The 18,511-nt window shown below is 34.4% G+C and overlaps 1 protein-coding gene across 1 annotated transcript in view; it reads right to left on the bottom strand.

Moving 5' to 3' along the window:
• LOC132756851 (uncharacterized) overlaps nt 1-18,511 on the bottom strand; it is a gene marked incomplete at its 3' end in the record, with an annotated part of 136,027 nt that overhangs the window by 65,788 nt on the left and 51,728 nt on the right. Inside the window, 13 exon segments of the mRNA XM_060747998.1 lie at nt 657-885; nt 1,398-1,575; nt 1,990-2,252; nt 3,527-3,717; nt 4,116-4,238; nt 6,011-6,278; nt 7,745-7,961; nt 10,851-11,043; nt 11,913-12,030; nt 12,506-12,825; nt 14,926-15,082; nt 17,688-17,806; nt 18,260-18,445. Coding sequence (XP_060603981.1) covers nt 657-885; nt 1,398-1,575; nt 1,990-2,252; nt 3,527-3,717; nt 4,116-4,238; nt 6,011-6,278; nt 7,745-7,961; nt 10,851-11,043; nt 11,913-12,030; nt 12,506-12,825; nt 14,926-15,082; nt 17,688-17,806; nt 18,260-18,445 — 2,562 coding nt within the window.

Raw genomic sequence — 18,511 nt, 5'->3', positions numbered from 1 at the left:
CAAGGTGCATAAGTACACATGCTGACCAACATGCTTGTAAACTTTCAAGCCTACAAGTGAAATACTTTTTGAGCTATGCATGTAGAACAAGTTGAAAATTGCAAATTTATACTACTCTTAGTCAAGGGCAATAACTCTAACAAAACTAAAAAAAATCCACATGCAAAGTCCCAGGTGCATAGCTTCACAGAATTGTGAATCATTAATCCTGTAATTTAGTGATGTTGATCATTATTCCTGTAAAGTTGGTTGATTCTAACTCAAGCACTCAAAGAACAAATAACAACATAATGAAAAATGTTTTTACTAAGTCAAGGGAAATAACTATTCAAATACTGGATAAATCCACAAGCAAAACCCAAGGTACACAACTATATATGCTGTTCAACCTTCCTGTTAGGTTTAATGACTATGTCAAATCCTTTTTGAGTTACATGCGACACAAGTTGAAATCAACGTTCCTGTAAAGTTTCATGACTCTAGGTCAAATCCTTTTGAGTTACGTGCGACACAAGAGAACGGACGGACAGACAAGGGTAAATCTAAATGCCTGCCGCTAAAGTGGGGGCACAAAAATATATCCTCTTAAATATGTAACTTATCTGATACATTTGACATACTTATAGAAAACTTAGCTTATAGTCAGTTCCACTTACCCAATCCGGCCTGAAGATTGCTTCTCTCATTTAAATCAATGATACCGCCTTCTTCAATGTTGACATTATCAGTCTCAATGAGGAGATTTGTTGCCACGACAACACCTGAAGGACCTACGTTGAAGTTTGAAGTTGTTAATTGATATTGTACCTCATCAAGCAGCTGCAAAACTCCTTCAGCCAATACATTTATAGTTGAAATTAAAACCATGCCGCCAGATTTCCTTCCCTGTAATAAAACATAATACGATTATTTATTGATTATCAGATGCGGCTTTTTCCTCCAATTTTGAGGATATAACCAAATAGATTTCTTAGAGATATAAACATATAGTTCTTCTTATAGAAACTTCAGATAATAGAGCTGTCCCCAAACAGGTATAAAAACTTACTAGCAACCTATCAAATTGTTTACCAAGCTGCATAATCTTCAAGTAATTTCAACAGTGAATCATTTGTTACTCATTTTTTTTTTTTTTACTAACTGTCACTAGTATCATTTCATAGTCAAAGATAAATGGTCAAATTTTCATGAGAATGTGAGAAACATCAAAATTCAGTTCAATCTTAAAACACTGATAAGTTAGAGCTACAAAGTCAAAGACTTTTTAAAAATACTCTGTCTTGGACATTGTTTGTGATAAGACTAATTAATCCCCCTTCCTACCTCCCCCCCCCCCAGAACACACCAAAAAATAAATAAATAAATAATAATATTGAAAATAATGATTTTAAATAAACCTCTGATCTGCCTGTGCTTTTCATATCAAGAATGCTTTTTGACAGCGTTAGCTCTGTGACACCGCCCAATGTGCCGTAGATTGTAGTTTTAGAATTGTAACATTTCATCTTGGCTGGTGTTTTCAGCAAGCCATCCTCATAGACTATAGCATTGGCTGGGAAATATCTGTCTATTGCCCTGTTGTTTTATGATATAATCATTATAATTATTTTGTCAACTTAATGTGAGGGATGTTGCACCTTTTCGTTGTCCCTCATTTACAGGCTCAATCTTTTTAATGCTTTGGAGGGATCACTTTTTTAACAGATATTCATAAATAAAGATCTTACAGTGATGGCAAATTATTGTTCAAGGGATATAGTATGAGATTATAAGGTATCAATACAATAAAAATGGAAGTACTTTTAACAAAATAGCAGTATGATTAGGACAAATCATTACATTTATTTCAAAGTAAAATATTGCTAGCAGTATGATTAGGACAAATCATTACATTTATTTCAAAGTAAAATATTGCTAGCAGTATGATTAGGACAAATCATTTCATTTATTTCAAAGTAAAATATGTGCAAAAAAATTAGAATAGCCTACTTGACAGAAAATGTTTGGTAAGGTCCAACATGAATGCTTCCTAGATTTTCTGCATTTTCTACAAATCCATCCCCATAGAAACTCTCTGTGGTAAAACTGTGCTGGGCATCAGCAGGATTATCTGCTGGTTCCAAAGCCAAGTGTGCTCCATTAAACAGATAGAGCTCATCGACAGTGAGGATACCGTCCTCGGGGAAGACAATCCATGCACGACTGAAGTCATAATTTTCTACCCCATCTTTGTCATAGTTTTGAATTGTTTCCTATAAAAGTGTTAAAAAAAATAATAGAAAACAAAATTAATACAATTTATTACATGCTTTTCGGTGGTTTGTAGAAATATATAAGTGATATAAAAACTGATAATTCACTGTTTTGAATATTTGAGCCCGGTAAGTTGTTTCAGTGAAATACAAGCGTTCACAATAATGGAAACCAACTTAATGACGTGATGTCGTAAATGGCGTCACGTTGTATTATTATTTGGCGCCCTTTTCATTTAGTGCTATGCTTAAATGTCTTTTTAAACGTTTCTTTGCATATAATAAAAAGAAAATTTGTTTAGTTTAGTGTAAGATCGAAATATATTTCACCTCGTGAACACCAAAAGTTCATATTTCACTCGTGGGTGCGCCACTCAGGTGAAATATACCTTTTGGTGCTCACTCGGTGAAATAGATTTCGATCTTACACTAAACTAAACAAATATCCTCTATATAAAAGTTAATAAAATTTTACTCTAAGGCTTTATTTTAAAGGGACTCCACTGAGTCTTTTTTTTTACATGAAGTGACTGGAAATATTTTTTTCAAGACTTGTGTGTCATTTGATGAAGGTCTTGAATGTGTGAGCAAAATTTCAGATCATTCCCTCACTCAGTATTCTCAAAATAATCATTTTTATTGTGCAATATGACCAAAACACTTTTCACTTAAACTTTGTGTATAATAAAAGCATTTTCAATTTAATTTTTGAGTATATTCCCTTATCAGCTTTTGCAGAATTTTAAATGCATGACTTGCATTCTATGCAAGAATTTTAAATTTTACGTTTTTAAGCTTTTTCATGTGGAGTGGAGCTTCTTCAATACACAATCAGTGTTTAAATATTTGGCAACAGAAAAACTAATACAGGGTTTAAATATTTTGAAACAGCAAAACTGATATACTGTTTTAATTACAATATTGAGAGAAAGGGTTTCATTTAATTGACACAAAAGTTATAGTGTAAGAACAAAAATTGTTTAAGCGTTTAAGTATAATTCTAAGATGGTAAAGAAAATAATAAAATTTCCCCTTTTTTTGAGATCAGGCTCTCAAAAATTGACCAAAATAATGTACATGCTAAAGGACGAAAAATAGTTCTACAGTTATTCACATACATAATCAAACATTATATCATGCTTTACTGAATGACAAGGTCAAGTCAATGTCCATTCAAAACTTCTTTTCAGAGAAAAGTGAAATATATCAATTTTAAAATCCGTTACATTTGGTAAATGTTACAAAAAGCAAAATTCCCATCAAGAAAAACATACATCAACTGTGTAAGGATCTTTATTGTCAACGTAAAGTTTGGTTTTGCCATCGGCAACAGTGTACACAGTTCCAGCACCGCCAACGCTGTGGGAAGAGCTTCCACCATAAGCTTCCCAAGATCCTGTGAACTCGGATTCAATGTAATGGATGGCAGCCCTACCACCCGCGCCACCCCCTGTTGTTGATGTTCCTATAGGACAAAGTTGGTGTATTAGCTTAAAGGCTCATAACACCTCGGAAAAGATTTTAAAAGATTTTGAGAACAAAAAAATCAAAGCAAAATTCTGAGGCATAAAAGGCCTTTAAATATTTTCTAACCTTTTTCAACTTGATTGTTAAAAATGCTTTCCGTTTTATAGGAATCACTGTCAATAAACATACTTTAACAAGTATTAATGGCAAATGTGACAGTTTCTGTCCTCACCAATAGACAAATGCTTGTTCATTACTGGTATGATCTAAGGCGAGACACAATTTCTCTTTGACAATTGACCTCCGACATAAATGGTCATTATGTCTTGTAGCTGACTCAAACTTTAATACAGAGATAAATGTTCTAACAGTTATTCTCCATAAGAAATAATTTACCTTTTCCACCATTGACAGTAACTTTTCCTTTCCCATTAAATGTATGAGCATTAAGGATGATACTTCCTCCACTAGCGCCACCTGCAAGAGATGTTCCATCCTCTCCATTACTACTGATCACACCTGAAATATACAATAATTTACTCTCCATTACTACTGATCACACCTGAAATATACAATAATTTACTCTCCATTACTACTGATCACACCTGAAATATACAATAATTTACTCTCCATTACTACTGATCACACCTGAAATATACAATAATTTACTCTCCATTACTACTGATCACACCTGAAATATACAATAATTTACTCTCCATTTACAACTGATCACACACGAAATATACAATCATTTACTCTCCATTACTACTGATCACACCTGAAATATACCATAATTTACAATCATTCACAAATGAAAACTTGAAATGAAATTTCCTCTATAATCAAGCTCTGAAACACCTTGACCTTGTTATTTAGGGATGGCAATGGATACCAAAATCAATACTCGAGTACTCAGTCATTTTTTGCGATCCAATACTCAGTTACTTTGATGATTTCCAGTGATCTTCAAAGTTTATCACGCAATATCAACACAGTCAAAACATTCATAACAGTTCAGATAGAGGACGAGTTCCATTTTATCATAATCTGTCCTCTATATAATGATATACGCTGCCAATATATTTCGGAAAATTACAGAACGCTACCAACACTTTCTAAATTTTATTCATTAATGTCTAACGAAAATGAAATTAGAAACACTGCAATTTATTTGTTCTATGCATTAGATAAAAGACAAGGTTTTTTAGATATTTTTCAATGAATACTGAAATACTGTTAGTTTTGTATGTAATCATGTCTGTATCACTCACTGTTTATGTATGTACGTAAATTATATATATGTTGTAAATGTTTATGGGCTCTGTTCTGTTCTATCTTTTTTTCTTCTTGAAATAATAAGGACTGATTGGCTGCAACAAAAGTTTAAGCAGGTCTAAATACTACCTTTCTTCTTACATTCATAATAGCAATCTGGCCCCTTGTTGTTTTCAAAACAGTACCTTAAAACAAGTTTCGGCTACAAACTGTTACGCAATTGAAGGTAATTAAATATCATAAGAGGCTGGATGACATAAGCATGTCAAACTGTTGATCGTCTTGTTAAATTTATGATATCATTTTTGCACCTCTACAAGGATATTTTGATTGCATTTAACAGGTATTTATGAAGATACATGTACATCTCCGAATTTCTGAACTAATTGGATACACCAATCTTTTTTAAATCACAAAAAAAAAAATTATATTGCAAAAAAATATAAATTAAATAGTTTCAATAGTTTTTCTGACTAATCTAATATCAATTTCATTAACAGATATTTGGACGTTCGATCAAGTACTAGGTTAACCGGTTACTCATTGCCATCCCTTTTATTATTTCATTTGAAACCCTGGCTTTTTATTAATTTTCTTCACTGAAAAAGTATATATACTCATGAAAGTATTTTAAAATAACATAGTGCTGCTTTTTTATGACACATATTTAGTAATGTCTTTTTCAATATTAAATCTTTAAAGAGTTGGTTTTTTTCTTCTTTGGTGTTGTTTCTTGTTTTTTTTGTTTTGTTTTTTTACTGGGTCTTTAGGTTCATACCTACTGTCATGGTCATATGGTGACTTTCCAGCTTAACTGATGGAGGAAGACCTAAGGTGACCCTGCCAGCAATATTTCAGACATGTGCAGGCAACTAACATTCCTTGAGTAAGCTGGATAGAATTCTAACATGTCAGTAAAAGAATTTGAAATCATCAACTTTCAACCACTTGTTTTATATATATATATAAATCATCTGAATCTTATAGAGAAAAATTGACTGATCATTTGAACCTACCATCAATATTAGCAGTGGAAGCAATTTCAAAGAAAAGAACTCCTCCCCCTTTGACCTCAACATCATTTGTAAAGTCCTTAAATATTCCATTACTGCCAGCTACTGAAGGCGCAACTATGTCTCCATAAAAGAGACCACCTCCATAGGCTGGTGTTACTGTTAAGTTCAAGTTGAATGAGCCTGCATTAGTTGCTTTCCCGCCTTGACCTCCATGACCGGCACCACGTCCGTTCACACCTTTACCTTTTCCCCCATCTGCGTTGACAGCCTGAAATGTAATCAAACATCTTATCTATGTTATGTCACCTAAATTTCAACAAGAGCCATCAGCGCCTGGGCGGGGGCAAAACTTTGCTTTTTTACATTTTCTTAAAGCAAACAAATAAACGGTTTAAACAAATCTAAACTAAAAGAAAATTAAAGAAAAAAAAATAAGGTTATTCCTTTTTTAATGTCTGTCTAGTCATGCATGTTGTTTTATCCAAGTATGAATCTTTTCCATAAATAAATGACAAAATTCATTAAAAAAATATCATCAAAAAAATTCAATCATTTGAAGGTCAGTCATGTAAAGGTCAAGGTCATATCTAAATTATTCCACATGATTTTTTGATCACTAGTCTTGTTTTATCCATGTATGAAACAAATCTACATAAACAACAAAATTATTACAACTTAACCAAAATTCAATACTATGACCTTGATGGCCAAAGTCATTTAAAGGTCATGGTTAGTTCAACCAAAAGTCTTGTGGAAAAGGTTGTTTTGTCTAAGTATGAAAATAATCCAATGATTAATTATCAAGTTATGCTTGTTTGGCAGCAAGTCTTGTCTTGTCCAAGTATGAATCAAATCCATATATAAATAACAAAATTATGATACTTTAACTAAAATTCTATAATTTGAGCTTGACAGTCAAGGTCAATTCAACCTTTTTGGTGGTCTTGTCAAAAACAATATTTTGTCTAAGTATGAAGATAATCCATATATTGATTACCAAGTTTCAGTCAATTACAGAAAAAATCAATGGAAATTCAATAATTTACCTTCAAGGTCAAGGTCATAAAAGAGCCAAGATTAATTTTGTGTTTGAAATACATAATGGTCTTATCCTAAAGAAAGTTGTTTTAAACATGAAGTCAATCCATTCATTTATAACAAAGCTATAGCCCACTTACAGCAAAAGAAATGAAACTTTCAATAATTTGACCTTAAAAGTCAAAGTCATTTATAAGTGAAGGTCAAGGTCTGTCTGGTATATTTGAAAGTCTATCCTAAAAGATTATTATGTTCAAGTTTGAAGACCATCTATTAAAAAAAATCACAAAGTCATAGCCACTTATTGTAAAATAAGGAAAAATCAAGAAAAATTTAGATACTTGACCTTGACTGTCAAGGTCATTTATGACCGAAGGTCATGGTTAGTCTGGTCTATTTAAAGGTATTGTCCCAAGGTTTGTAGTGGCTAAATATGAAGACAATACACCATGAACTTTATAAATTATAATGAAAATTAAAATTTGTAACATCGACATGACTGTATTGTAACAACACATTTTTTAAAGTCAAGAATTCAGAAAAAGTCAGGAATACATACTGTATATATATAACTAACAGATAGCATTTTGTATATGAGTAGAAGAAAGAAATTGTAAAAAATATGGCTATAGGGGACACTTAATAAGTTGATATTTTGTAAAATTTTAAGTATTTACATAAGAACATGTAACCTACCAGTTTGTCAGCTTTTATGTAAGCTGAATCTTCTACAGTGAGTGTATGAGCATGAAGGAACAAATTATCAGCTTCAACAATCCCTCCACTTTCCACAGTAAAGTCTGTGCCCAGCAGTTCCATACCAACGCCTTCTGTTTCTATAACTAATGTGCCGCCTCCTTTCACAGTAATGGAGGTAAATTGAATTACAGGCCTAACATCACCGCCAGTATGCCTGCAAGAAAAGTAAATACCCAAAAGGCTATTAAATACCCAAAAGGCTGTTATATACCCAAAAGGCTGTTATATCATGTACAGAACAACCTGTGCAGAACAATACCCATTGAGACAGAAAGATTTGGGTAGCTGTAGACAGGTGTTGCTCTAGATGGGTTTATTTTTTTGTGTAAAGTGTAACCTTAGGAAGAATTAATACTGTTGTTCTAAACTGGTAATTGCTCTACAGAGGGTCACTTCGCAGAGGTTTCACTGTAGAAATATATCATTATATGGATAATTTTATTATGCATTACCAATAAAAATCAAAGGGCTGCAAGCTCTGTGGTATTTTCTGATCTTTGCAATCTAAATCATACTGACTATCTGTATGTATTTTCCTATATAGGTTTATTTTTATATACTATAATTCATCTTACGCAGCGACTGCGTTAAGATTTTTTTCTATAACAGTTTGAGATTAATACATATGGAATTTTGCATGACTAGAGTTGCATCAAAATTCATTTTTTATGACAGCCACACTTTATCCTTGCATATCGTGGCTACTTCCTTAAAAAGACACTTCAAAAAAATAGTTGCCTCGACTAGGATTTAAACCTTAGGCCTCTCACACCCTAAACGAGCGCGATACGAGCGCGATATCCCTGCACCACGGTGAAGTAATACGTAATATGTAGCCTGAATAAAAACAAATACATTGTTATTCTAAATTGAGAATTTCCATTTCGTGTTTGTAATCCTTATCAATTTCGAGGTATTTTGTTCACGATAAACCTGTTTAACACTGATAAAAATAATTTAGCGAAAATCTTCTCGCCAAAACGGTCCAACATGTATATATTCCACTACTCGGCAGTCAGATTTATTTGTATACTACGCACTGGAGTATTCAGTAATCGACATAGCTAAAAATAGCATTTTTATTGATTAAAATGATATTCATCCGCGAAATTTGTGATTGTAACCTCATATTTCTATTGATTAATCTGAACTTTCAATGCACTGTAATTCGTTAAATGCCTACATTAAAAATTATTCTGTCTTTTAAATTGCCGGTTTTTAAGCAGTTTTGAGTAAGAACTACTTTGCGTTGTTAGGTCTGTTAGGAAATTTTGTGTTAGACCGTGGATGTTAGCTATGTATTTACTGATCTTGCGATCAGAAAATACAATCAAAGGGCTGCAAGCTCAGTGGTATTTTCTGATCCCTGCAATCTAAATCGTACTGTATATCTGTATGTGTTTTCCTGCATAAGTTTATTTTTATGTACTATAAGTCATCTTGAAGGGCACCAGAGTTTGATACATACGGAATTTTGCATAACTAGAGTTGCATCAAAAAAAAATTATGTTAATTTTTTATGATAGCCACACTTTATCCTTGCATATCGTGGCTATTTATTTATTTTATTTATTTATAAGACACTAAAAAAAAAGAATTAAAAAAATGTTGACTCGACTGGGATTTGAACTCCAGACCTCTCACACACCAAACGAGCCCGTTACCCCTGCACCACGGAGAAGTTTTAAAATCAAAAGCTGAATAAAATCAAGTGATTCTAAATTTAGAATTTCCATTGCATTTCGGGTTAGGGTAATTTCGAGGTATTTTGTTCAGGGTAAACCTGTTGTTTAAAATTGAAGTAAATAATTTAGCAAAAATCTTCTCGCCCAAACAGTCCAACATGTAGAAACTATATATTCAACTACTCGGCAGTCAGATTTATTTGTGTAGTATTCGGTAATCGACATCGCTAAAAATAGCATTTTCATTGATTAAAATCATATTCATCCGCGTAATTTGTGAGTGTGCGTTTATTGACAACTCTATAAGCCAACGCTACTTTAAAAGTTTGAAGGTGTAGTAATTTGTTGGACACTTGTAACAAAAAATTGTTCTTTCTTTTAAATTGCTGGTTTTTAAGCAGTTTTGAGTGAGAACTAATTTGCGTTGTTAGGACTGTTAGGAAATTTTGTGTTAGACCATGGATGTTAGCTATGTATTTTCTGATCTGCGATCAGAAAATACAAAAACTGTATCATTATAAAGAATATATGGTTGATGTCAGGATGGAGAAGGTTTATTCAGTGAGCGAGAAAGTGTATCTTTGCGACCTTAAGTGAGCCAAGATTCACTTTTGCAGCAATAAACCGGATAAACCTTCTACAATCCCGACATCAACCATGTATTTAATTTGTCCTGCTTTTATCTACTTTGATCATGTTTTTAGATTATTTTAATGGTTTTATTCTTACTTTCCCCTGATAAAACAGCGTCTGTATGTAGTTTTGTTCTGCTGCTAACAATTGTGAAGTCATCATATAACGAAATGACTAGAGATAGATAAGTTTATCCAGCAAAGCTTTATCCAGTTGATAATATAGACAGTAGCAGGATAGATATGTATAATTTTATAGTACATTACCTATAAAACAAACTGCAATGTAGCTTTCATATCAGTCTCTACATTTGTCACTAATTACTTCTTTTGCCTTAGATAGTCTTAAATATTATCAAGTGCAAGCTTCTAAAGCATTTTCAGCAGTAATGTAAAAATGATAATTCAAAATCACAAGAAGTAAATTAAAGTGACAATATTCCCATCCATGCGTAAACATCGACTGTTCAGTTAAACTTCAAAATATAAGTTACCTTACATTTTTGTCATATTTGTTTTCAATTTTCTTATAAACTTTACTGATGAATAACCAATGCGTTCACGTGCAATAAGCTGTCCTTTGTACTAAATTACCATTTTTAAATCCTCCCAACATTCCCTTTATAATTGTGTAACTTTTGTCTTACACCACCTGCGGCATTTCATAGACGGCAAATTTATTGATTTTTATATATTATTTTTGTATTATATAAAACAGGAAAATACCTTAAAGTCATTTTCCCCAACGGTCCTATAACAAGATGTTCCACTCCGTCCATCGTTCCCTCGTTCTCTATAGTGATTCCAGTAACAGTGTACGTCTGTTCAGCTTGCATAACTCCGCCTGGGTACACAAACATTCCAAACTGCTGTTCCGGACTGTCATCCGGAAGTTGGGCCATGAAACGTTGATCGGGACCTGAAATTTAAATTGAGCCGCGTCACGACAAAACCAACATAATGGGTTTGCGACCAGCATGGATCTAGACAAGCCTGTGCATCCGCGCAGTCTGATCAGGATCCATGCTGTTCACTTACAAACCTTATAACAAGTAGAGAAACTGATAGCGAACAGCATGGATTCTGATCAGACTGCATGTATGCGCAGGCTGGTCTGGATCCATGCTGGTCGCAAACCTTTTGTTGGTTTTGTCGTGACACGGCTCAATTATTTTGATAAAAAATTTCAACCATCCTTTGTTCTGTTACTTTCTATGTTTTTGATACACACTGAAAACTGTAATGAATAGAGTCAAACCTGTGTTGACTCATGTATTAAAACATAAAAATGGAGGACATGAAAGTTATCCACTGCCATTAAAAATTTTCTTATTTGCATAGGATGTACCAATAAATGAATAGATGGATACATTTTCAAACAAAATTATCACCAATATTTCATTTTTTTTAAATAATTATGAAATATGAATATCAACATAGCCTGTAAATTTTGTTTGTTTGTTTGTTTGTTTTGGCTTTTACGTCACATCGACACAGTATAATATGTCATGTCGCGATGTTCCAGCTTTACTGGTGGAGGAATACCCACGTGCCCTTCCGTGCATTATTTCAGGCAGGAACAGGCACCTGAGTAGAACTACCGACTTTCTGTAAGCTAGCTGGATAGCTTCCTCACATGAAAGAATCCAAAGTCCCTTTCGGGATTCGAACCCACAGGGGTGAGGGGCAAGTGATTTGAAGTCAACGACCTTAACCACTCAGCCACGGACGCCCCTATAAAAGCCTGTAAATATGAGATATCAAAGTAATGAAAAGCAAAGTACAAACCAATATGCCATGTAGCACTCTTGTCTCCAGTTGTTTTCATCACTGTAATGGACTGAGTGAAACTGTCTCCATTTTTCCTGTACAAAGCCAGCTGTGCTTGTCCACTCAATTCAACTTCCTATAACAGAAAATTTTAACTTCTTATTAACTAGTTAAAAATTTAAGAACTATGCATAGTTCATCCACATATAATTTACAACCGCGAAAAAAATAAATATGTTTAATATAAAGTATAATAATGCATGGTTTTATCCTTGAATGCTTTGTAATTAATCACTCAGGTTATCAACCTTCCTGATTATGTTCCTATGCATTTGAACTCAAACTATGCATTAATTAATTTCTACAATAATCAACTCAGAACTGATATCTATTTCCTAAATATACAACACAGGAATTCGTAAATATGGATATATTATAATAAGTGAAAAACCCTGACAAAGCTAAAAAAACAGATGCTCTCCTACTCTATGCTCAACAAAAGAATAAAAGGTTACAAAGCAACATGAAACTAAGCATAGATAATAAGAGATAAGATGAGGTGAATATTGAATTTAAAACACAATCAATACAAATTCAAAACAGATATTTACATCAAACACATGTTCATGGGAGTTCGGCTCATCAAACAACCAAGTATGATGACTCATCTGCCCTCTATGTGTGTCCGATAGTTGCGTCCACTCTACTCTTGAATCCAGTGGGGTGCAAATGTTTTCATTATCAACTGTCAGTTTCTTTGTTCCGTCTGCGGTGTTCATACGAAGAATGATTCCAGCACCACCACATTCGTACCCTGAGCCGCCGTAGGCGAGTATTGAACCGGAAAATGTGTCCTCAGTCCGGTGTAATGCTACACGACCCCCAGCACCGCCACCCCCTAGACAACCTGGATCAGATTCTCCAGTCCATCCTTTAAATACAGATAAATATATATAGAATATTAATTTAAATCCTTAAGCCATAACGGACATTATGTATAAAAGGTAACTTGGATATAATCAAGGGATTACATTAAATAAATATATCAATGACACATATAAGGGTATTTGTACATCTCATAATCAAAGCTACAATTGTAAAACGATAAATGGTAAATGTTAATGGATCACATATATAAAATCAATAAAATTTTGCTGGCTTTGTTTGAGCAATTTTTCATGGAATGGAGGTCATTAGTCATTGTTCTATAAGGGTCGACCTGCTGAAAATGACATAAAGGAGCTACTTATGCTATAATTCAGGGCATTTTAATCTTAGGTTACGATTTTTTTTTACACTGCAGTTTAACGACACTAATTTGCAATAAATTGCTCAAGTCTCTCAGGTTATCACATTAAAGATGCTTATGATTTAGCCTGTGAGCAAATGGCAACAGTCAGAAATATAAGACAAGAGGGCCATGATGGCCCTGAGGTCGCTCACCTGTATATAGCCCCCCCCCCCACACCCATAAGAAGATGTTTCATGCTAAACATCTAAGCTCTAGCTCATTGGGCTTTTTAAAAGAAGATTTTTTTAAGTTTTTACTATACACATATAGATAAAAACAATGACACCCCTGGGGCGGGCCAGTTTTGACCACAAACTTTGTAGACAATTACTGGAAGATGTTTCATGCTTAATATCTAAACTCTAGCTATTTGGGTTTTTTCAAAGAAGATTTTAAGTTTTTGCTACACACATATAAAGAAAATCATTGACCCCCGGGGCAGGGCAAATTTTGACCCCAGGGCTTTTATTTGAACAAACTTTGTAGACACTCACTAGAAGATGTTTCATGCTTAATATCTAAACTCTAGCTATTTGGGTTTTTTCAAAGAAGATTTTTTAAGTTTTTGCTATACACATATAAGGAAAATCAATGACCCCCGGGACGGGGCTAATTTTGACCCCAGGGCTTTTATTTGAACAAACTTGGTAGACACTCATTAGAACATGTTTCATGCTAAATATCTTAGCTCTAGCTCTTTGAGTTCTTTAAAAGAAGATTTTTTAAGTTTTTACTATATGCATATAGGGAAAATCAATTACCCCCTGGGGCGGGGCCAATTTTGACCCCAGGGCATTTATTTGAACAAACTTAGTAGACACCTATTAGAACATGTTTGATGCTAAATATCTTAGCTCTAGCTCTTTGGGTTCTTTAAAAGAAGATTTTTTAAGTTTTTACTATATGCATATAGGGAAAATCAATTACGCCCTGGGGCGGGGCCAATTTTGACCCCAGGGCTTTTATTTGAACAAACTTGGTAGACACTCACAAGAAGATGTTTCATGCCAAATATCAAAGCTCTAGCTCTTAGGGTTTTTTAAAAGAAGATATTTAAAGTTTTTTCTTTCGGTTGCCATGGCAACCAGAGTTCAGCATGGAATTAAATTCTTTGAACAATTTTTTAAGGTGACAACCAAAGAAACATTCCTGTGAAGTTTGGATGAAATTGGCCTAGTGGTTTATGAGGAGATGTCATTTAAAGTAAAAGTTTACGGACGGACGACGGACGGACGCCCGACGAAAAGCGATCACAAAAGCTCACCCTGTCACTTTGTGACAGGTGAGCTAAAAATGAGTGAGACTAAAAAAGTGTTGGAGCACCATGCACACTTAATAGTAAATACTGTATTTCAGTATATATATACTGGACAAGGGCATTGAATGATTAAATGCTAAAAACTTGCCTTTTCACCCAACCGAATGAACTTTAAAATGTCTTATTCATTTCTTCACACCAATTTATCATCAGATAACAAATGAAAAAAATAAGAATCAGCGAAAGAAAAGCATTATTTTTCTACTTTGTGATCTTGGTTTAACATAAATTATTAAAGGTAATATACACATGTTAATAATTTACAATTTAAGCAGAAAGGAATTGGACCGAGAGCTACAATAGCTCATGGTGGTCTTCTTTTTTTAGATCTTGGTTTCTGCAAAGGTCTATACGTATCACTGTAGTGTCTTAAATCCATAAGAAAATAGCCGCTTCTGAAAATAAGCAGACATTTTATATACCTGGCTCTTCAATGTCCGTAGAGTTTGTGCTGTTATCAGCTTCTGTGATTGGGGCAATCGTTGTTGTTGTTGTGGTGGTCGTTGTTGTTATTTGTACAGATGTTGATATTGAGCCGCCCTGGGCATATATCTTACCACTTCCAGACACTGAATCCACCTTTTAAACACAAATGAGCCGCGTCATGACAAAACCAACATAGTGCGTTTGCGACCAGCATGGATCCAGACCAGCCTGCACATCCCCGCAGTCTGATCAGGATCCATGCTGTTCGCTATTAGTTTCTCTACTTGTAATAGGGTTGGTAAGCGAACAGCATGGATCCTGATCAGACTGCGCGGATGCGCAGGCTGGTCTGGATCCATGCTGGTTGCAAATGCACCATGTTGGTTTTGTCATGATGCGGCTCAAATAAAGTGTTCATTTATACTATATATATTGAAAATAATAAAAGCATAATTGTTAAAACAGTAAATCTACAGCTAAATTATGAAATAAAGGCTAGATTTTTCTATTTCACTGCTTGTGTAATCAACTGTACTCTGCATTGAATTCTGAATTGTCTTATTTACATGATTTCAGTTTCAAAACACTTATAAAAGAGGTCAACAGTTGGGTTTTACACTGGTGACATAGGCAAGTCTAAATATTTCATTCTCCTAACATATAACAAGGATGCCATAGTCACAAAATACGCCCGTTTACGAAAGCTTTAGATGGAGATGGGGGCATTATGGATAAGTGTTATCTAGCAAGCAAGTTTTTATTCTTGGCACTGTGTTGTTAAATGAACCTTAAAACAAATCAGTAGGGAAGATATGCACAGGATGTGTGACCTTGACCTTGGTTGCAGGGACCTGAATTTTATGCACGGCACTCAGCCTCACAATGATGAACATTTGTGCCAAATTATATTGAAATCCCTCTATGCATGTACAAGTTTTGCTCCAGACAAGCGTTTTTCTATGAGCTCTAACTGTGACCTTCACCTTTGACCTAGAGATTTGGTTCATGTGCAGGGCACTACGTCTCATGGTGGTGAACAATTCTATAAAGTAACATTAAAATTCCTCCATGCATGTAGAAAATATGCTCCGGACAACATCTGGATATTTAATCATCTCCAGTGACCTTGACCTTGCAAATATTAACCTAAATTAAATGTGTCACACCTGTAGTCATGATAGTTACCATTTGTGCTACAATCCATCAATAAATGATGACTAAATGGTCCCTATACACATCTTCAAATTTTTATCTGAACTTTGACCTCTATGTGTAACCTTGACTTTGGTCGCAGGGATCTGAATTTTGCGTGCGACACTGACAGCCTCACAATGGTGAACATTTGTGCCAAGTTATATTGAAATCCCCCTATGAATGTAGAAGTTTTGCTCCGGACAAGCGTTTTTCAATGAGCTCTAAGTGTGACCTTGACCTTTGACCTGGAGACCTGGATCATGCATGGAGCAATACATATCATGGTGGTGAACATTTCCATAAAGTATTATAAAAATTCTTTCATACATGTAGGAGATATGCTCCAGACAACATCTGGATATTTCATCATCTTTAGTGACCTTGACTTTGCATATATTGACCTAAAGTACATGTGTCACAACCGTAGTCATGATAATGACCATTTGTGTTACAATCCCTCAATAAATGATGATTAAATCGTCCCTATACACATCTTCATATTTTTATCTAAACTTTGACCTCTATGTGTGACCTTGACCTTGGCTGCAGGGACCTGAATTTTGTGCGCGACACTCCGCCTCACAATGGTAAACATTTGTGCCAAGTTATATTGAAATCCCTCTATGCATGTGGAAGTTTTGCTCCAGACAAGCGTTTTTCAATGAGCTCTAAGTGTGACCTTGACCTTTGACCTAAAGACCTAGTTCATGTGCGTGACATGGCTTCTCATAATGGTGAACATTTCTATGAAATTTCATTAAAATCCCTCCATGCGTGTAGGAGATATGCTCCGGACAAAATCTGGATATTTCATCATCTTTAGTGACCTTGACCTTGTATATATTGACCTAAATTATATGTATCACAGCCATAGTCTTGATAATGACCATTTGTGTTACAATCCCTCAATAAATGATGACTAAATGGTCCATATACACATCTCATCACATCACATTTGTGCCAAGTAATATTGAAATCCCTCTATACATGTGGAAGTTTTGCTCAGGACAAGCATTTTTCAATGAGCTCTAAGTGTGACCTTGACCTTTGACCTAGAGACCTGGTTCATGTGCGCGACACTGCTCCTCATAGTGGTGAACATTTCTATGAAGTTTCATTAAAATCCCTCCATACATGTAGGAGATATGCTCCGGACAAAATTGGACGCCGCCCGTCCGCCCGCCCGCCAGGGGCGTTCCCATAATACGTCCCGTTTTTCAAACGGGCGTATAAAAATTGATACCCCTTACATATAAATGTAACTGTGTTACTGCTGATAGCATATAAATGGCAAGATATCATTTTAAGATGTTAACTAAAACATGTGACAATATATCAAATACGTACTACAGAGAACTTATAAGAAATTGTTTTTGGTTTTGTTTTTTCACAGATGAGATACTGACTTCAAAATCATCCGATTTGAGTGAACTGTTAACAAAACGATATGTATACATGTACATTTTTTATTTCGGGATGTGCATGCAATATAGAAAGTATTATATTACTAGTTGATGCTTGCATGCTTGTATTGTATAGTATTGGATTGTATTGTACTGCTTACCTCAACATAAACACTTCCTGCTGCCCCGCCACCTCCGCGAGGCCCAGCACTGTCTCCACCATTTACTTTCAGGTCTCCATCAAGTAACAGACTGCTCGCTCTTATCTCAATCACGCCACCTAGAGAAATATATCATTCCATTCACAATGTTTAATAATTATAATTCAATGATATTCTCTGGTTATTTTTTGTCAATATGTGCACCCTGGCTAATTGAAAATAATTCTTGCCATTAGCGTATAAAATGTTTCAGTGCTTTTAAAATAAAAAAATTGTATTCTGTTTTAAAACCTGAATTGTCTTATTTACAGGATTTCAGTTTCAAAATACTTAAAAAAGTAGTCAACAATCAGGTTTTATGCCAGTGACATAGGCAAGTCTTAAAAAATTATGCTGCTTGCATATAAAAATTACTACTTCAAGCATGCAGATGTTACTGTGTTACTGCTGGCAGCATATAAAGCTTGTTTCTAGATCATTTTTTAAATATGATTCAATAGTTAAATAAAAAATTACTTTGTAAAAATATGATTAAGCTTTATTATAACTGTAAAATAAAAAGGAATTTATACCTCCAGAACCTCCTGCTTGTAAAGGTGAATAAGTACACCTGAGATCTGATGTTGATCCCCCACCATCTCCTCCTTTACCACCATATTGTTTAGGTATGTAGATTGAGCCATCGGCTGAGGGCGACCCAACGTAATCCTGGGAACTACCCTTACCACCTGCACCTCCATTGCCACCCCCTGAACCTCCTACATTCCAAAGTCAAACAAACTTTTAATATTGGTAGCAATGCAATTATACTGTAAAATCATTAT

Source organism: Ruditapes philippinarum, unplaced genomic scaffold (genome assembly GCF_026571515.1).
Source record: "Ruditapes philippinarum isolate M1 unplaced genomic scaffold, ASM2657151v2 ctg1563_1_1_1_1, whole genome shotgun sequence".
NCBI classification, from domain to species: domain Eukaryota; kingdom Metazoa; phylum Mollusca; class Bivalvia; order Venerida; family Veneridae; genus Ruditapes; species Ruditapes philippinarum.
This window is presented reverse-complemented; position numbering and strand designations above follow the sequence as displayed.